At 36.4% G+C, this 20,626-nt stretch overlaps 9 protein-coding genes across 9 annotated transcripts; 3 read left to right on the plus strand and 6 right to left on the minus strand.

Moving 5' to 3' along the window:
- Positions 1–242: 242 nt before the first annotated feature.
- On the minus strand, positions 243–1,847 carry GVI51_J10461 (uncharacterized protein; the record flags this gene model as incomplete). Its single annotated transcript, XM_448174.1, has 1 exon — positions 243–1,847. The coding sequence occupies one exon, from the start codon at positions 1,845–1,847 to the stop codon at positions 243–245; it is 1,605 nt and encodes a 534-aa protein (XP_448174.1).
- Positions 1,848–3,634: 1,787 nt separating this feature from the next.
- On the plus strand, positions 3,635–7,072 carry NMD2 (Nmd2p; the record flags this gene model as incomplete). Its single annotated transcript, XM_448175.1, has 2 exons — positions 3,635–3,640; positions 3,833–7,072. 2 exons carry the CDS (start codon positions 3,635–3,637, stop codon positions 7,070–7,072), a joined length of 3,246 nt encoding a protein of 1,081 aa, XP_448175.1.
- Positions 7,073–7,196: 124 nt separating this feature from the next.
- PTC7 (type 2C protein phosphatase PTC7) lies at positions 7,197–8,297 on the minus strand (the record flags this gene model as incomplete). Its single annotated transcript, XM_065626634.1, has 2 exons — positions 7,197–8,164; positions 8,249–8,297. 2 exons carry the CDS (start codon positions 8,295–8,297, stop codon positions 7,197–7,199), a joined length of 1,017 nt encoding a protein of 338 aa, XP_065482706.1.
- Positions 8,298–8,650: 353 nt separating this feature from the next.
- GVI51_J10527 (uncharacterized protein) lies at positions 8,651–9,622 on the plus strand (the record flags this gene model as incomplete). The annotated part of the gene is made up of 1 exon (XM_448177.1): positions 8,651–9,622. The coding sequence occupies one exon, from the start codon at positions 8,651–8,653 to the stop codon at positions 9,620–9,622; it is 972 nt and encodes a 323-aa protein (XP_448177.1).
- Positions 9,623–9,982: 360 nt separating this feature from the next.
- PPE1 (phosphoprotein phosphatase methylesterase 1) lies at positions 9,983–11,143 on the plus strand (the record flags this gene model as incomplete). Its single annotated transcript, XM_448178.1, has 1 exon — positions 9,983–11,143. One exon carries the CDS (start codon positions 9,983–9,985, stop codon positions 11,141–11,143), a length of 1,161 nt encoding a protein of 386 aa, XP_448178.1.
- A 98-nt stretch (positions 11,144–11,241) lies between these two features.
- Positions 11,242–13,383, minus strand: QNS1 (glutamine-dependent NAD(+) synthetase; the record flags this gene model as incomplete). The annotated part of the gene is made up of 1 exon (XM_448179.1): positions 11,242–13,383. One exon carries the CDS (start codon positions 13,381–13,383, stop codon positions 11,242–11,244), a length of 2,142 nt encoding a protein of 713 aa, XP_448179.1.
- Positions 13,384–13,776: 393 nt separating this feature from the next.
- On the minus strand, positions 13,777–16,800 carry OSH3 (oxysterol-binding protein related protein OSH3; the record flags this gene model as incomplete). The annotated part of the gene is made up of 1 exon (XM_448180.1): positions 13,777–16,800. One exon carries the CDS (start codon positions 16,798–16,800, stop codon positions 13,777–13,779), a length of 3,024 nt encoding a protein of 1,007 aa, XP_448180.1.
- An 852-nt stretch (positions 16,801–17,652) lies between these two features.
- Positions 17,653–17,826, minus strand: NOP10 (snoRNP complex protein NOP10; the record flags this gene model as incomplete). The annotated part of the gene is made up of 1 exon (XM_448181.1): positions 17,653–17,826. One exon carries the CDS (start codon positions 17,824–17,826, stop codon positions 17,653–17,655), a length of 174 nt encoding a protein of 57 aa, XP_448181.1.
- Positions 17,827–18,054: 228 nt separating this feature from the next.
- On the minus strand, positions 18,055–20,256 carry ERG7 (lanosterol synthase ERG7; the record flags this gene model as incomplete). Its single annotated transcript, XM_448182.1, has 1 exon — positions 18,055–20,256. The coding sequence occupies one exon, from the start codon at positions 20,254–20,256 to the stop codon at positions 18,055–18,057; it is 2,202 nt and encodes a 733-aa protein (XP_448182.1).
- Positions 20,257–20,626: the final 370 nt, after the last annotated feature.

The raw sequence follows: 20,626 nt of genomic DNA on the forward strand, positions 1-20,626 counted from the left end.
TTTGGCAAGCTTTACTTAAGTACTGGGTTTTCGTGTCCCGGTGTTTTTTCTTCCCGCTTCAAGATCAACTTTCGAAGTATATATTACAAAATTTAAACAAAAATAATATCGTTCACTTTTCTTATTTATTCTACTTCATAGACAAAATAATTTGTTCATATTGTCTAGAAATTATTAATTATAAAATGATAATGTTACAAATATTGATAAAGTCCTTCATTATAGGAAGGTCAATATGCAAATTAGGTTTTGTAAAACGTCGATTTCTCTGCAATATGGATACCTACCACTGAGATTATACAAACCAGGGCATAAATTTTATCAAACCATGAATCTATAGCGCCGGTCGGCATTGTGAATTTTTCTCCTAATAGTTCTTTCAGTTTCAGGGCTGTTCCAAATGGTAAATTTGACCTAATTAATAAGATTGTTGAAACAACATAAACTCCAATCAATTCAGAAACTATCAGATTTTTAATTATAGATGGGTTTCTTCTACTGCTCACTTTTGTATTTGTTGGTAAGAGATCAGCATCCTCCTCACCTTGCATGACAAGTGTTGCGATAACCTGAATCCTGGAGGGCAATAGAGATAGCAGATAAGTTATTGTGGTATTCACAGTCGATAGTGTGCATATGAAAAGGGATATCGATATTAGCAAAGAAATTTGTTTTGTGAGTGAGTCTAAGTCCTGCTTGTAGTTAAATCCAAACAAAAATAAATCTAGTAGTTTAGCAACGGTCACAGCCAATGGATCTGATCCGGTGGAGGATGAGCCTGAGCTGTCATAAAAATATTCATAGTCTATGTCATTGGGATATTTCAATGCATGGCTGATTATGTGTGGAATTCTCTTCAGAAATGTGATTAATACCTTGTGACAACAGTATATCAAAAACGAAATCTCGAAGATCCTTCTTGAATTCCTTATTAAGGTAGGTTGTTTCGCTGATTTCTCTAGTTTTGCAACTTCTAATTGAAACCAACTTATCTTATCTACCATTTGTCTTCTTAAGGGTGCTGCAACTCCTACATTATCTTCATCCATTTTTTTTAAGATTGATATATTTTCAATAATGTTTCTCTCATAGTTGTCAATTTGACTTTGTAGTTGACGTTGTGTAGTCCAAAGATTCAGTCTTCTATTTCTGGAAATCAGGCTCGAAGATTGCATTCCTGATATGTCTGATCTCCTTTTAAATATCATGGAAAATGTGTAGTACAATGTTGATATTGATGCAATACCGGAAAGGATTGCCATTACTGTCACACCTGCAATGGAAAGGCTGGTCAATATACTCTTGCTATAGTAGAAGGGACCCCATGACATATATTGCAAAGTTGCTATCATTAACGCCAATGACATAAAAGTGCCCATAACCAATTGATTTATATTCAGGGAGTCATTAAAAAATTTGTTTAAAATAGTTATCAAAATGAAGAATGGTTGGACCAAAATAAGGATGACCGTGAGAGACAGAGAAGTCAACGGCCATATATACTTGGTAATCAAGTCATGTTCTTGGCTCGCATCGGCTGTCTTAATCTGCCAGAGTACTATTTCAATGGTCATAGCATAACAAGTTATACCAAAGGCGAATAGAAAGCGCAGTCCCCTAGTAATACTTTGAGATTTGATAGAGTAAACTGTGTAAAACTTGTTGAAGAAATAGTTTGAGTTCTCACCACTGGAAGGTAACTGATACAACGACTTGTTATTCCTGGTCTTTAATCTATAGCCGGTCTCGAATATACTGCTTGCTATCAACCATAATGAATCATATGACCATTTTCCCACAAAAAAGGCGGTAGCACACAACAACAATAGCACAAAGAACACTTCCATCTCTTGTCAATGGATATATCCCTATGATCAGTTGCCTGGCCTAGCTTTGTCTCCTTACTAATACAAGAGATGTCCTTAACCTTTTACCTTATGACCTAGAAATAACAGGAACCGATTTCAGTTTATCTGGTAGACTGTTTACCAATAATTTTCAAGACATTGTGATAGAACAAGTGATCGGTGATAACAGGACTTCCATGTCAGCTGTGCACCAAAACATAAATTTAGACAATCATAAACTAGAAAATACGCCTGCTAATACTCAAAGTATTTGGATTTTAAAGAGCAAATGTTGTCCTCAAACTCTACCTAATATTGCCAAGAAATATTTATATGTTAACCAATATAACATCGCTATTACATAATACGGTATATTACCCTAAATTACAAGTCGGTGCCTTGTTTTTCAATTCCTCTGCAGTTACGACAATGCAGGGAATCACTAAACCGTAGATCAATGTCTGCGAAGGGTAATGCATTCAGGCACCTGGCAATGGGCACGAGAGCACTTATGAGATGCATATGTTTCTTCCACTGCATACATATGTCTCGAAATTCCATCATCAGCTATCCAGTAGCTGTTGTTCTGGAGAGTTGACACACACTTTTATGCTCTAAATTGCTGGACCAATTACTCTTGACTAGTTCAATTATCTGACCCTTCATAGCAACGCTTTTCTCAAAAGGATAAATATTCTTAAAATAAGAATTGAAACAGCTCTAAAATGTAAGGGTACCCGTTTCTGTCACGGTTGATCTTTGTTTCTCTTTTGGTCCTTTTCCACATTTTCCCAGGTCTACGCAGAATGCTTGGGTTATATATATTGCTACTTGCGCAACTACTGTAGTTTTACGACCATCTTAAAGCACATTCATAGCCAAGTTGCTCACTGCTAGCGATATCAGTTTTGTGGTTCAATCAGAGCCATATTAGTGGAGATTAAGGTATCATGTGTGGGTGCTGAAGTAGAATGCGTTGCGCTATCATTGAGCACCATTATTGCCTGTATGAATATTTAGAACTACTATGCTAATACAATTAGTGCTGATGAGAACTTTATTCAACAAATACCTGGCTGTAGATCATTTGTCCTAATTTTCAAGAGTAGTTTGATTATAGTTCAACTGTGTCCTATTGGCATGTGTATCATTACGAGCGGGACTAGCTATATTGTATAATTTGACTACACAACCAAGATATCATTAAATGAGCATTAGCTATTTGTGAAAGAATTTTGCATTTCAAAACATGTTATTATAGAGCTTTAATAATTTAATACATTACAACAAGTGCTTTCAACTGTAACAAAAAACTTAAGCAACGATAAGAAAAATGGGCTCAGTAGAATATGAATCATTACTGCTCATGATTTATTACAGACTACATTTCAATTAGCTTGCCTATACAGAATCTAATTTCTTTGTAATAAGTATTTATGAATCTGTATTATTTGATATGCCATCGTTCTAAGGGCAACTTTTGTCCTCGATTCGAACCTCGACGAGGACAAATATCGCAATTTTTAATTTTGTCGATTTTTTCAAACAACAGTAGGACTAACGAAAGAACTCAATGATAGCTTTGAGCCAAATTAAGATATCAAACCATCATTGGTAGTCAAGAAAGAATATTCTATCATCATTACTCACAGCTGGTTAGATCATTTGCATATTTCCTATTTACCGTCTTCAAGAAAGGTATTTCATTTAAATGTTGATGAGAAGATCTTGTTTTTTTGAAAGACACTAGAATTAAATTTGATTATAACAACAAATCCACATGAATTATGAACGTATGTCACCTTTATGAGCTATATTTAATACCCCCCTCCATAATACAGATAACTAACATTACTGAAAAATATTGATATTGAGATTTGCAATTAAAAAAATGCATGGAAACCAAAAGCCATTAAATTACTGTATTGGATTTGTATCAACAAGATAAATTGCAAAAATGTATCATAATTATCACATTCATTTAGGATGAAAGAAGAAACGAATTATACCTGCTGAATTCAAAAGCTTGGCTGGGAGAGGATGTATATCCTCTGAAAACCATGAAGCTTGACTCCAGTATCAAAAGAAATACAGGATTTATTAAGAAGCTTAGGAAAGGATTTACGAAGGAAAATAAACCATCATTGATTAAAGATTTAGGAGAAGTCTCTTTCCAAAAATATCTATCGGAAATTGTGAGTACAACTAATGAAGCACTGACAAATGTTCAAAGTAAGAACGAAGAGGTAGAAACTGCAGTTGAAGTGGTAAGTGGCCTACATCAAAGGTTCAATGTTGCATTTACAGAACCTTTGTCATTGGCATTTTTACAAAATTTCAATTTCAAAAATATTGATCCAACAATAACAAAAGATGAAATGGCATTTTCAGCCAAGTTGAAGAATAATTTGAGAGTATTCACAGAACTTTATCTTGTCAATGTTTTTGCAAACTTAGACGAAATGACTGATAAAGAACTGCCATCCTTTTTGATGAAGAAAGGACAAAAAAAAGAGCCAATATTATTATCAATTTTAAAGGAAGCATTGAACTATAATTTCAAAACAGGCCATTCTTCAATTGTTGCGATCTACTTTGCCAAAAAATTTCCTGAATTCTTTTCAACTGACGATCAGAGTACCCAATCGGTACCATTGAATAAAGATATCAAAGAAAGCGTGGTTTCAATATATAGACTATTTTTTGGGGCATTGAGCACCAATGCTTCAAAATTACAAACACAGGTCAATAAATTAATCAAAGAGCACCATAAATGCCAAATTAGAACAGGTAAAGCATCTGACGAATACTTGGAAAAATATGAAGAAATATCACCAATATTTGAAAGATTCAAATCTTCAACATTATTCTTGAGTCAATATCTCGATGTCGAAGCTCCTCAATTTGAGATAATCGATATAAACGGGTCTCAACATGAGCAAAAAGAGGATATTATTACCAATAAGATCCTTCCACCATCCCAAAGACTATGGGAAAACGATGAGACGAGAAAGTTATACGAAGTGCTGCCTGATATCAGTGACATTGTAAAAGAACATTCTCAATCGAACAAGGACCCAAAACCTGAAACTCTAAACTCGTTTTTTACTGAATTACAGAACATAGAATCTAAAGGTCATTTAGATGACTTAGTCCGTAAGTACTGGTCACTGAATTTGAACAACAAGGCAACTCGAAACAGAATAATCAAGTTTTTTATCGAAACCGTTGATTGGAGTAAAATTAGCTTATATGCAAGATTTTTTGCAATCAATGCTCCCTATATGAAGGAAACGGTTGATGAATTCATACAATATCTTGATAATGGTTTCAGAAGTCAACTACACAACACAAAATTCAATATTAAAAATGTTATATTTTTCGGTGAAATGGTAAAATTCTCATTAATACCTCAATTTATGGTATTTCACAAAATAAGAACGCTTATTATCAACATGAATATTACTAATAACGTGGAAATATTAACAATACTTTTTGAAAATTGTGGTAAATTCTTATTAAACAAGGCTGAATATAAAGATGAAATGGACAAACTAGTTGATAGACTAAAATCTAGAAGAACAGATCATAGCCTTAATATGAACACTAAAGCTTCCATTGAAATGTTGCTAAGAATTTTGTTTCCACCTTCAACTAAGTCATTGAATACAGAAGTTGTTCAGCTTACTCCAGAAGAGAACTTCTACACAGTGCTATTACGAAGTGAACTTGGCAACATAGGTTTCAAAGATACAGTAAGGCTCATTAGGAAAGCACATTGGAAAGACCCTAACACAGAAAAGCTGTTTTTTACTCTTTTTACAGAACCTGAAAAGGTTAGCTACCAAAATATCCCTATTTTAACTCAAGTTCTAAGTGGACTATACAGCTTTAATAGGAATTTTGCAATAATGTGTATCGATCAGGTTTTAGAAAATATCGAGAATGGACTTGAATCTAATACTTATGCTGAAAATACTAGTCGTATTGCTAACATAAGATATCTGGTAGAAATTTTTAATTACGAAATGATGAAATCGAATGTACTAATGGACACCATGCATCACATAGTTAAATATGGCCATCCAAATGGTCAACCGAATCCATTTAAGTTGAATCCTAACGATTTGCCTAATAACTACTTTAGAATTCATCTAATCGTGACAATTTTATCAAATATAAGAAGAACACCCAGTTCCCTAACATCTAGTTTACAATTGTTGCTAAGGTTTTTTGAGTATTACATTTTTACTAAGGAGTTCCCATTACCAAAAGAAACCGAGTATGCCGTAAATAATCTATTTGAAAAGCTTTCCACATTGATTGAGAAGAAAGATAAAACGAAATTTACAAGATCAGCAAACCTACTCGAGAGTTTACAAAAATTCCAAGAATATCTCGTGCTAACAAAACGTTCAACAACAGAAAATCAAAAGGGAACGGACACTAGTACTCTTAAAACGGACTTGCTTGAAGATGGTCCTGCTCAAGATTTAGATGATGATATTGGGCAAGAAAACGATGAGGGCCTTGAAATGATTGAAGAGTTTGAGATTATCGAAGACGATGGGGAAAGTTACGAAGAAAATAATTTAGATACTGAAGTGAATACTGGATCAATTAGTAGCGATGAAAGCGGAACAGATTTAGAAAGTGACTCAGAATTAGAGTCAGCGGATGAAGATGATTCTGATGACTCCATGGACTCAGATTCAGATTCAGAATCCGACTCCGATTCAGGTTCAGAAGATGAAGAGGATGAATTTGATGCTGTTCTGGATGGTGAGGATACGCCTTTCAGGAATTACGAAGATGAGAGAGAATCAGAGCAACAAAGAATATTTGATGAATACAAGAAGCAGCTTCAAACAGAGGAAGAAATTAAAGCACAGGCAGAACTGGATAAACAATTTGATCTAATGATGAGTGAGTCGTTAGAAGCAAGAAAGTCAGAAACATCTACAAATGACAGAGGCCTACTAATGGTACATCCATCAGGAACAAAACTGAAAGACTCATTGAATGAATTTAATACCCCAGAGAAGCGACCAAAGGAAAAAGTAGCATTCGCATTTTTGACCAAGACAGGTAGAAAGACACAATCCAGGGTGGTGAACTTATCTAGAGATATCAAATTTGTATCCAATGTTGTTGAGGAAGGTAAAAAGTTAGAAACTGAAAGAGAAAAGATAAAGAATATTGTCTTGAATAGGCAATTCGACTAATTTTCCCTTTAGTCATCCATTAATAATTTAACCCGATGATGGTCTTTCGTTAATAATATACCCTTAAATACAAACTAGTAAGTAGAACAAAAATATAGAATATAAGCTAAGACCACAAAAAAAATTACTCTACTTTCACAACAACCATTGTAATGTCATCCTCCTTACCACCTTTGTATAACTTACCAGTCAATCTACTAATTTCTTGTGCAAAGACGCTTGGGAATTCTGGATCTTTACTAATTTTGACAACTTTCTTTACTAGCTCATCAGCAGTCTTCTGAAGGTTCTCATTTAGTTGATCATTATTGTCCCTCAAGAATAATTCTAAATCTTCGATGGCAATATTGTCAGTTACACCATCTGTTGCCAAAATCACAATATCACCCTTACTCAATTGAAAATTGTATTCATCAGCATCAGATGGCTGGTTCTGAATATAGCGGTTACCATTTTTTGCCGCAGCTTGTTGAATTTCATCAGGAATAATTGCTAATTGGTATGGTGTATTGAACCCCAATGTTTGAGGCTCTGTTTGAAACACCAATTTAGAGTCTCTGAACACAGCACACCATGAATCTCCCAAATTAGTAACGTCTAACCTACCATCGCTTGACAAGTGTGCTACATTAGCCGTTGTACCACCAACTTTAACGATCTTATCAATTTTAATTTTGGCATATGCATTGTCCAATAGTTGTTTTGGCGTAAGTGGCTTGTGTAAAGTAGCTGCCATTTCTTTCAAGGCTTTACAAAGTTCTCTAGATATGGCACTTGAATCATAACCATGCTCAGCCCAGCCACCGACACCATCTGCTACACCAGCGTAGACATCATTGGCTGCATTAGCCTGTATGAAGTAATTATCTTCTCCTGTCAATGATTGCAGAGACTCCTTTAATTTTTGATAAATGACATCTTCACGATCCTTTGGCTGGTAAGCAACAGCTGTCTTGTACACAAATGAATTACCACCAGTGTGATCAGTGGTAGCACTACCATTGTTACCGTTCCAATACCAACTCTTACCACCAGAAAAGAATAACCTCCTGGAACAGTTCCCAAACACACGGTTATATAAGGTACCAGATTCTATTTGATAACTGGGACAATACAGTCCAGTGTACGTTAGTAAAAATCCTGCAATTAACATGATCAGACTGATAATCAACATACTCTTAGTCAGAACCCAGGGATTAACCACCCGTACTCCAGCGCTGTACATCCTTCAGCAACAAGTATTTAAAACTCTTCTACCAAAGATCGACTCTACTTAGAACAAACAAATGCTTCAATATAAACTATGAAACTTCTTTGAAACTAAAATAAACTTAACTTCGAGTCTGTTTACTATTGTTTCATAAGTCTGTCAACTTTCCCAGAAAAATGTAACTTTTTGAAACGCTAGCTCATCGCAAGTTGGACCACTAATTAAAATAGATATGAATTATTTGAAAAGTATATAATATAGGTACAAAGACCTGTTCTAGAGGACGTGATACTGATGGTATTCAATGTGTTGTTCCTCATTGGCGCTGTAGGTTGTAGCTCCCTGGAAATAACGGCCTCCTTTGGTATATGAATACCGACCTAATTGGGCTTGCCATAGAGGAAGAGCCAGAATATATAGATATTGGGCTTAGGGAGAGTCAAGCATACCAACCCGAGATGAACCCGACTCTTAAGAAATCATTATCACAGAATGCCTTGAATACAATCAAGCGTAGGAATTCTACGAATAGTTTGCACAGAACTTTATCACAGAGTAGTTGCTTTAGTACTTCATCTAGTGCCACTGCTCAGATTAGAGATGACTCTTACAAAGAGTTCTTGCTATTTCTAATAGGCGAGGAGAACGCTAAGATATGTTGGGAGAATCTTCCAAGGGAAACCAAGAATGTGTTCATAGCTAAAGCATTGAAGAAATCCAACTATTTAAAGAGTGAATCCACTTTGAAAGATCCATCGTTATCTGAAATCTTAAAAGATGGTAGAATTCCTACCAAGAACAGTTTTTTTTACTATCGAAACAGAGTTACACCACATATTCGTAATTCTGAGCGTGAACACGATGCAATTGCTATCTCCAAGAAAGCAAGTGGATTTTATAACAACGAGTTATCAGAATCTGAGAGGCAGCGGTTAAAACTGGATGCAAAGAAAGAATATGATAAATTCCTTATCCAAAGACGTAAGGTTGCAGAACAGTTCATAGATACTTACGACAAAGCCGATGATTGTGATCTAGTATACCAACAGCTGAAAGAGTATAAGTCGCAATTACCACTAGAAGAGTCCCTAACAAAATTAACAGAAGCAGTTGAAAGATTGAGCTCCCAGGTTTCCAACACTCCTGCCACTCCTATCGAAAAGATACCAACAACCACCGTCTCGAAACCTAAGCTAACAGCAACTAACAAACTATCCAATGATAGAAATGCACCAATTATGCAATCGCTTTACGGGAGATTCATTGGCAAATTTAAGAGAAAGAAGAAACCTGCTGCCTCAACTCTTATATATAGGAAACCGGTCGAGAAATGCGCTTAAAATAGCTTTCACTCTTGCCTGGCTATCCGAACTATTTGTAAAGCAGCATGTCTTACTGCCAAGCCCTGATAGCACTCTTGCGGGTTAATACCTTTGTATAGTATACATCTTTAGGCGGACGATGATACGACTTTGAGCTTGCATTTGCAACCACACTGCAACAAATTCCCTTTTGATGATTAGAATTCTTAATTATGACCTGATTTTATCACTTATCCGATTATCTCATGGTTATGATCTCAAAAAAAATATGTCTAGTAAGGCCTATAAAGCCTCAAGCAAAAATATTGATAAAAATACATTGATCTTTTCAATTGTATACCCAGTAGGTTTCTCAGGAATTCAAATATTCATGAAAATATGGGTGATGATCTAAAAAGAAAGATACTCTTGCACAATTTAAGCAGTAACAATCCTATTCTAGAGAAGTTAAAGGGTGGCCAGGAGCCAAACAGTAATGAAGAAGGTTCTGATTCTATAGGTGACTTACCATCATTGAAAAACGATTATAAAAGACAAGATAACAACTCTACCAACTGTACTTACATCCCTCCTTCCCAATGGAATACATACTTTCGAAGTAACGAACATATTAAGGTGCAAAGCAGAAACATTGAGTTCAATACATACTACACAGTACCCTCGTCGATATTAGGTCCATCTTTGCCAGTTTTTATATTCCACCATGGTGCTGGTTCATCAGGTCTTTCATTTGCTAACCTGGCTAGAAACTTAGGAGATCAATTGAATAATAATTGCTGTTGTCTTAGTTTCGATGCTAGGGGCCATGGCGGCACAAAGTTTATAGATGCAAAACAGGCTCAAAATTACTTCAGAGATGACTTTGTGGATGACTTTCACACATTAGTGGAATATTTTGTTTCTGAGAAATTGAAACATCTACCAACAGAGAAACTATCTATTATTTTCATTGGTCATTCACTAGGAGGAAGCATTTGCACTTTTACTTATTCAAAGCTCAGTATTGAACTAAAGAAGCAAGTAATAGGTGTAGCTATGTTTGATATAGTTGAAGAGGCTGCAACATTGGCGTTGGAGAAAGTTAATCATTTTCTCCAGGTTACTCCGAATATGTTTAGTGGTTACGAAGAAGCCATTGATTGGCATGTAAGCCATGAACTATCAAGACTAAGAGAAAGTGCAGATATTGCAATTCCAGCGTTATTTAAATCAACAGAGTCCGGTAAAGTGGTAAGGATTACAAACCTAGAAACTTTTCGACCATTTTGGAGGACATGGTTTAGCGATCTCTCGAAATCGTTTGTATCACTACCAACATGCAAATTGCTTATATTGGCAGGTAACGATAACCTTGATAGAGAACTAATAATCGGACAAATGCAGGGAAAGTATCAATTGGTTGTGTTTCAGGATTCTGGTCATTTTATTCAGGAAGATACGCCACGAAAGACTGCATTAACTTTGGTTGATTTTTGGAAACGAAACGACAATAAAAACGTAGTAATAAAGTCAAATTGGGGCTCATCAAATAAGGTGTGATAAAATAAAGTATTTAGAGAAAAATAATAAACCTATTTTTGCTACATAACCTACTCAAAAAAAAGTAAACGATTATAACTCTATTACAATATGGAACTTTAGTCAATCGTCATAAAATCAATTTCGGAAGAGTGGCCTTCACATTGTTTGACAACTTCATCGATTTTCTTAGAGGCCCATGGGAAACGTGGATTAATTAAAAATGGTCTTAAATCAAATCTGTTATCATCTGGGGAGTATTGTTCAGCATGATAGCTTGGTGTCAAAACAGTTTGTTTGTGTCTATTAATGGCATAGAAAAAAAAGAAACGCTTCACCTTCTCTGCTACTTGGGCAGGAGTCAATCTAGGTGTCCATTCATGCAACAATTTCAAGAACATGGAATATGGGCCACATTTTTCTACTTTTCTCAAGTACCCAAATACACTCAATTCTTCATATGTCATACCCATATCCCTTTCATCTGATTGAACATAATCCTTGGTTATTGGCTCTAATTCAGCTGTAGGGGTTGCGTTCAAAAATTCATCAAGAATTGGCATATCATACTCCTCAGAGGCATATTTTATGAAACCTTTCAAATCAGTCTTTGATATACCACCAATTGGATTAACATCAGCAGATGAACAGTCGTACTTCGTCAGATACCCGCGCAAACATTCATCAACATTAGCGCTTCCCAGCACAAGAAGCCCCCCTGAGTTAGGAATACCGCGTACCCAAGGCAATAGTTGTGCAAAAAGATACGCCAAGACCATTCTTAGACGAGCTTGTATATTCTGCAAAGCTAAATTCTCAATCTGGGACCCACCAAATATCTTGAAAATGGGCTTCCTACCTGTCGCAACTTCAAATAATGACACAACACTTGACACAAGACCATCCATATTCAGATCAACATGATAAGACCCAATCTTCTCAGCAAGTTGCTTGCTTCTAGATCTGGTCTCAACTGATGAGTTTTCGGTACCCATAAAGCAAGTATGAAACATTTTGTTAGCTATCTCTTGAGGGTTCTCAGGGATCCAGTCATCCGGACTACGCGTAATTCTCCTGATATCCTTAAGTACCAGATCATTTCCTTCATGACAAGCCTTATGAACCAATCTGCACATAGAGTGAATAATCATGGCTGTGGCACATGAATCAATACCACCGGAAAGAGGTAAGAAGTAACCTGTACCATTACAACGTCTAATATAATCCCACAACCAACAAGCTGGACCAAGTGCAATTTCTTCTTCCGGAGTATGATATGTGACATCTCTACTTTTGGTTGGGGTAATCTTCGGATTAAACCTCGAACCTCTTGGAGCCAATTCAATCTCCACATCTATATGCTCATACTTTAAGTCCGCTAGCGAAGATTGTAACCCTCTTGACATGACATTAGCTCTATGATTTCTAACTTCTTCCAAGTCAACTGTAGCAGTAACAACCTCTACATCATCCAGAGAGAACTGCTTTCCTTGAGCTAAAATCTTACCATTTATTGCTATCAGCGCACAACCATCGTAGTATAGTCTATCACCATCGCAACCCTTTTGATTTGCATACAAATAAACACCTCCACATCTACCAGTACCATTTAAAATCAATTCTAGTCTCTTGTTTAACTTACGTAGTTCATGGTGAGATCCCGAAGAATTGGTAATAATTTCCACACCATCTAAAGACATAGCAATATGAGGAGATTGTGGTGTAAAAACTTCCTCACATGTCTCAGCACCAATACATGTATCCAATGTGTTAATCACAGCATCACCAAATGGAACCTTTTTCTGCCCTGTGATTTTTTGAATCATTGGAGGTAAAGTTAATTCCTCCACAACACCAGGTTTCATCCAAGGTGTAAAGAACCGCATTTCTCTATAGTTACCATCATTTGCTAGCCAGATTTTTGGTCTAATAAAGAGTATCTTACCATCCAAGGACAACAAACGACAATTGTATCTGACATTCTTGTGCAGTAGGGGCATACCAATATCAAGAATTAAACCATGGGTTTCGGGATTTTTTAAAATTTGAGCATACATCTCCCAAGAGTGCAAGCAAACGTCATTTTCAAGGAAATGATCTAAACAACCGTAACCACTAATCTCCAGCTCTGGACCAACTCTCAATCTAGCACCTCTTTCCTTAGCAATTCTAATAGATTCCAAAATCCTGTCCCTATTCCCTTCGAAGTCAAGGGCCCATTGATTTAATGAGCATGTAGCTAACGTAACTAAATGAGACATTTCAGATATCAATTGAGATAGTTAGTTGTTTAATCCTTATGAAAGACTCTAGTTGATGATGATACTATTTCTTAAATCACTCCAGTATTACTCAATTTAGTGCTTAACATTGCATGGGCATCGCTGAAATTAAATGGAGTCATCAATAACGGTATCAGCTTCTGTAACTACTGAATATAGTCAATACTGTCGACTATATTAAATACATAAAACACTTCATTATCATCATATTACAATTTATACATTTTCTATATTCATTAATCTATAATAAATAGTTGGAGTAATGGTGAAGCTGCTTGATAGGTAAACATATGCATGCATAATTTGAAAAACGAGTGTACTTGAAAGAATCAAAGGCGAGAGTTTCAGTAACCATCTGTATGTTACGATGTTTTACCACAACTTCTCTACATCTGACCAATCGTTACGTTCTCTTTTACTCCAGTAACACGCAGAGCCTTCTATCCGCTTCCATTCAACATTTGAGATTTTTTCAAAGTATCTGGGCTTGACGTCGTGACCTTTCAATCTTCTATCTCTTTGCAGTTGTTCTAGCTTTAATTTTAATTCCTCTGCCTTCTCAATATCACCGCTTTCATATGCTTTAATATCAGGCCTCAACCTGGAGTCTGTAGGGGGTAAATTATTTCTTTCTATATCTGTAATCTCGTTCAATTGCGCGGTAAAGACAGTGAAACCGTACTTTTTCGACGAGTCCTTTACTAAATCTCCTACAGTCCAGAGCTTTTTATGAGTGGTACTATCTTCCAAAAACTCGGACCACTTACCTTGCAATGCCTGTCGTTTCCACTTGGACGATTTTGGCGGTGTAATTGTTGCGGTTAAAGACTCTGACCTACCACCAAAAATACCAGTCTTTTGAAAAGTAATCTTAGCCTTGCTACCATCTGAACCTAAGATTTCAAATTCGTTTACCGGCTCAGTATATCTTTCTCCTGCTATCAAGTTCTTCACCATTGTAGTAGGTTGTACCCATTTATAGACAACACCAGATGATTTCATAGTTAGCTTAATTGTACCTTCGTTATTAAGTTCTAGAGATTTACCCCAAAATTTCTGTACTGGTGTCATGGTATATTCACAAACCCAATCTTGATGCTCTGCGTTGAATGCAAAAATTTGAGGTTTGTGTGAAACCTTTTCCGCAATCAATCTAAAACCCAACTTATCATGTACATATTCAAATGTCTCTCCTAGTAATGGATTAAACGGTTTTCTCAGAGCTCTCGTTTTGTCCCTTTGGATAGAAAGAGCTGAAATAGCAAACAAAGTTACTGAAGTCAATGGTTGCATATCTTTTCTGGAAAGCAAATCCGAATATTCGAAGGCTTCTGAAATCACCTGTAATATCGATAAGGGTTCATTCGAAGTTACGGGCATTGTAATAGAAGAAAGGTCTTTACCAACATTTTTCCTTAGAAAAGACAACAAACTAGGCGGAGTTGTCAATGACGGTAGAATGTCTTTTCTTCTAGTAATTTGTCCCCCAATAGGGAAGGGGTATAGTTGCTGTTTGTAAGATGGTGTTTCATCCGATTTACTTGCTAACATTGTAGGCGTTGATTCCGTAGTCAAAACTCTATCATTGGGAACAAGACTATCTGTTGATGTAAAGCCATTTAAATTCTGATTCCTGCTCTCCATATCACTATCATATTCATCGTCTTCAACATCATCAATCATTACAGCAGAATCGTCTTTCATAATTCCTGTTTCACCTACTTCCTCTTCAGCATCATCTAGTAGTATAACACCCTGAGGAATACCGTCTTTAGCGTCAAAATATTCATCATTATCACTGAATGTAGAAATTATAGATTGCCTGCTATCTTTTACCTGTTTTGAAATGTATCTATGATCTTTTAATAGGACTCTGCTTTGTTTGATAAACCTATCCACTATACTTTCTAGATCAGACAATCTTTTATAAAGTTGATGTGAAGTTGGCGTTTCTTCACTTATCTCAGGTAGTGAATCAACTGAGGAAATCTCTTTAGGGGTTTGAATTCCAGCAAGATACATCTTACCTTTTTTTTCGTGATCACCTCCTACAGACTTTGAGCCTTCCAAGATGAACTCTTTTCTTGCCGGAACATAATTCAAGGAATCTAGTTTGCATTTCTCAACCCATTCCTGAATAATACCCAAGTTACCTGCAAATTCATTATAGACATCGTCAGATAATGGTGTATACTCATTTCTAGAACTAGAAAATGCGCTGGTGTTTCGAAACTCAGGTCTAGATGGCACACGGCTGTCATTTATTGTCCTATCAGAAAATCCTTCAATATTGGCGGCATCACTACCTAATGTTGTATCTTCAGCATCAGCATCAATATCACTTGCGATCGGTTGATTTTTTTCAAAACAAAACTGTAACGCATCAACCCACGTTTGCCATGCAGCTGCATCTGCTGCTTTCAAGAACCAAAGTTCCATGCCAGAATCTATTATAATAATTCTGTCCTTCTTATTCGCACTTACAGTAGACAAATGTATAACCATTTCACCACGGCACGTCTGATTATGATCGTTCAGATAGTACGACAATGTACCATATCTATAATCTAGTGTGAAGAATCTTTTTTTGAAACCTTGTAGCCTCTTTCTACGCTTTTTCATCAGATAACCTTGCAAATACCTTCCCTGACCCACACTCAATATTCCAGCGTTTTTTGGCAAATTCAAATCATGAAGTCCTTGAGCTCCATTAACTAATTTGGTTGATGAAGTTTTTGCTGAATTACCTCTAGATCTACCAAACAATGAAGAGCTAGACTTCTTTGATGTTGGTGACATTACAGGTCTTGCAGTATCCTTAATAACACTAGCATTAAATAATATCTTTTTCTTTGCATTTTTTGAAGCTGTGTTATCCAGAATAAAGGCATAATAATAATCATTATCTTTCACTTCTATTGTGCCCTGTTTAACATTATTGCCTGATATTGTACCCAACCACTCAACCAATTTGAATCCCGAGGCAGCAAGTTTTTCTTTCAAAGGTAGTTCTTGGGTCTGCTGTTGAATATCTGCTATTGATAGATTGCTGCTGCTTCTCTCTTTCTTTTTGAACTCTGCAGATTGTGATACAATCGAAGGTGAACTGTTTCTCCTTCTGTTGGAGACATTCGTGCTACTACTTGATGTGGAGCTACCATATATGGAGCTGTTTCTTTTCAACAGCGTCCTAGAAGTATAATCTAGCATCGCCTTAGTATCAGGGGCAATGTGAACCGCAGATGGTTGCGCATCAATATCAGTTTTCAACTTTTTATAAATACCGAATTGGATCGACTTCTTCAAGGGCTTCACCTGATAATTGATCACATCATCCTTAGAGCATTTTACCCACCTTACCACAAAACATCGGTTTTGAATATCAATTGTTTCCATTAGTATGCTAGCTGTATTTTACAATTTTCCTATTTAGCCTTCCTGCAACTTTTCATCAAACTCTTCGAGTGTTTGGGATTTTCCTTCAGATTAGTATAACAATTGAGACAAATAAAATCTAAATTCAACACTGCTAGTACTTGTTTTTTCAAAATAAAACAGGATCAAATCAAAATCAAAATAGAATTGAAATAAATTCGCGACCTTATCACTACAAAAACGAATTGATCTTCGCACACACAACAATAATCTTTGGATTCAGGAAGACTCTTAAACACTTATTGATAAAAACAAACAACTCTGAACTGTGTTACTGTTATATTCGAGATCCACGTAGAGTAAGTTCAGATCTTCTGCTTTTATCGATTCTTAAGAATGTTGAAAGCGATGGATCCACGCTCTGCGCCCCTCTAAAGCTTTGTTGAGATAAGAAATCGCACAGTACGTTTGGGCTGTTAGGTGCTAGGATAATAGATTTCAAACAATATATGATATATTAAACACTGAACAATATAATAAAATCAAACTTTGCTTGTAGATAGCTATCATTGTTGTAGTTAGAGAACACTATATATTACCTTTTTGCTAGGCTTCCTAATTGGTCGCCTTGGCAAGCATCAACAGAAAATGTTTGAAACAAGCAGTAAAATTCTTTATTATAATATACAGATTGTGGAGTAGGCCCCTATACATAACTTGTTGTTTCGTATTTCGTACTCTTACGTATTTGTACCTTCCCCATGGAGCACTAGCTCATTTTTATCAGTTAACGAAACAAGCAGTTCTGAGTATACCAATTAGAGGCTATTTGAGAAAAAATAACCGAACAACTTCTATACTGGTAACTTAAACTTATTGTGGAAGCAAGTTATATCTCTTCTTCAGAGTAACTCTTTGTCTAGAGTACTTGTCATCTGGGGAAAATCTAGCTGGATGAGCAGACTTGGTAATCTCACCTTCCTCGGTCATCTTCTTCAGGGTGTAAACTCTCTTACCCTCGTTGTCCAAAGTGTACATCAAATGCATCGTTAAACCAGTTGTTTTTGTTTATATATTGGTGTTAGACAATTGTGATCCAATACCTTTACGCCTAAAACATGTATGTGTACTATGTGCTTTCTATATAATTTGGCGATGAGCTCATCGCATTTTCTACTTCAATTGCGGAAAGTTTAAAAAAATTTTCGTTCGTAGCGCGGTATATAATATTATGCAGTGTATATAGGAAAGGTTCAATGGAAGGAGTAATAGTCATTATTGTGTATTTTGAGATGAGTTGGTGTAGTTTCTGCCATTGTACAGTCCCAGAGCTTTTATTGGGAAGAGGAACCTATAGCTTGGATACTCGATAGCGCAAGAGTGGTTGAACACACCTTCCGCGCTCTCGAACTTCCATTCACCTGATGGTTGCTGCCTGGACTTTAGCAGGTTGATACCCCTCTCAATGGCGTCTTCATTTGGACACTTAGCCAACAACAGGGCGATCAAAGCCCATGCCGTTTGCACCACCAATGACTTTGGACTGTCAACATAGTCATGTAGCTCACTGGACTTCATGGATTCACCCCAACCACCATCAGGCATCTGTTTGCTCAAAAGGAAGTCACAGCCCTTTCTCACTGTCAAGGAATTATCATAGGTTTCTCCTACAGAGTGCAGTGCCTCCATGGCAAACATACCGGCATATGTGAAGCAAATACCCCAGCAGCCGTACCACCCACCATCATCTTGTTGTGCCTGTTTAATGTAGTCAATGGCAATCCTGATTCTGTGAGATATCTCGTCCTTCCTATAATCATAATATTTGTGGAAATACGTCAAACCCAAAACGCTCGAGTCTGTGCACTCGACATATGGGTACTCGACCATAATGTTCCCGAATACTTCTGCAGGATTTAATTTCTCCATCGAAAGCGGAGCCTTGATCTTTTCGTAAGTCGCAAATGAACCGTATTCAAACTTACCAATATTTTGTAGACTTAATAACACATCAATACCTTTACAGAGCCTTTCATCAGTTATCTCATCATGTACAGAGGAAAATACAGGAGAGTTTCTCACCATAATTATTGCCTTTATTGCTTCCGCAGTACAGTCAGACACAGTATAGCCTTGGGTCTTGGTAGAGAACCCCCAGGCACCAACTCTTTTGTCTCTAAAACTTCCTTCAACACATTCTGTATCGAACTGTGATCTACACAAAAACTTATAGGCATTTATTATCATTTCTCTAAATTCCGGTTTCTCAGCCAAGCCAGCAACAAAGAAATATTGTATCATAAAAGCACAGTCCCAAGTTTGCACACCATTGGTACCCATTACTGTCATACCTTGTGGGCCATGGAATAAGCCATCTTTGAATCTATACTGAAATCGTTCAAAAGCCTTTGAATCTTTCCCTTCTTCTAAATAAGTCACTAATGCACAAAATGCTTGATTAACTGGTGCAATACATAGAGAATCTGTATTTTGTATCTCTTTCTTGATCAAATTGTAAACTACCTTCTTGGATGCCATCGATACAAGTCTAGGACGTAAATACTTCTCATAAAATACAATGACATCATTTGCAGTGTCCAGAATTTTGCTATGTGGATAGTACAAATCCACACCACACACAGTATTCCTGTGTTGAGAAAAGTTTATTTTATCAAATGACTTTGTATAGATCTCCTGCCTAATCTCTGAAAGAAGGTCAGTTAAAGGACATGAGTACTTAATCAATGAAAGGTAACTTACCGGTAAATAAACAGCTCTTGTGTGTACCCACCATCTACCGGGATGAATTGGCAATGAGTAAGGTAATAGCCAAGTTTCAGGGGGAGCTGGATTAACACCCTCCCATTTATATAAGTTCAAAATGCTTAGCCATATCTTACCCCAGTGTGGTGCACCAGTAGCTCCTCCAAGTCTATGCAGAGTATGTCTGGCTCTCACACAAACTATATGATCCTTTGGCAGTCCCAACAACCTTAGACAGACATAGTTCAAGACTGTACCAAATACAGTAGACTTGTCAACTGAGTGAAGACCCCATCCACCATCAACAGGATGCGCAGTGTTAACAATGTACCTAATTAGCTCGATTCTCTCATGCTCTGGTAATTTAACGCCAGCAATGTAATTGACAGCAACATACCCAATTGTCATGAACATAGGCCCCTTATATTGGCATGGGAAAATACCTGACTTTTGATCCTGAAGAAGCTTATAGAAGGATGCTCCATAATAACAAGCTTGCTCAGAGCTTAAGTCATCACCTTCTTTTCTTGGTGAAGGTGTCGGGAATTCCTCATCTTGTAATAACCATTGAACAAATGTGGATTGCGGGTCTGCATCAACCTTGTCTTGTTCAATATACTCCCAAGCTTCTCTACCCAATTCAGTAGTTCTTAACCTCCATCTTTTCGGATCAGTTCTAGGTATACCGACGGTATCAGAATAAAACTGAGTCATTGCGTACTTCGAGCAATAACCTAATATATTGCTTTACAACACCGTTGCACTTCCAATTTTTCAATATACAAATTTATAAACTTATGGTATGCACAATGGGTAACTAATAAAATATTGCTGTCGAGAAGCTCGTCATCGAAGAAGTTCTCGTTAAAGTAAAAAATCTAGTAAACGAGACCGATAAAATAATGCGACAACAGCATTGATGCTAATGTAGGGTTGTCAAACTTTATAAAAGAATTAGTAAGTACTATGATAAGGTTGTTTTTATATGTGAATGTATAAATTATATGGTATTTTTCAATGTGAAGTATTTATCGTATGCAACCTATAATTACAGAAAGATATTGTAGAAAGAATATATATTTGG

Source organism: Nakaseomyces glabratus, chromosome J (assembly GCF_010111755.1).
Source record: "Nakaseomyces glabratus chromosome J, complete sequence".
NCBI classification, from domain to species: Eukaryota; Fungi; Ascomycota; class Saccharomycetes; order Saccharomycetales; family Saccharomycetaceae; genus Nakaseomyces; species Nakaseomyces glabratus.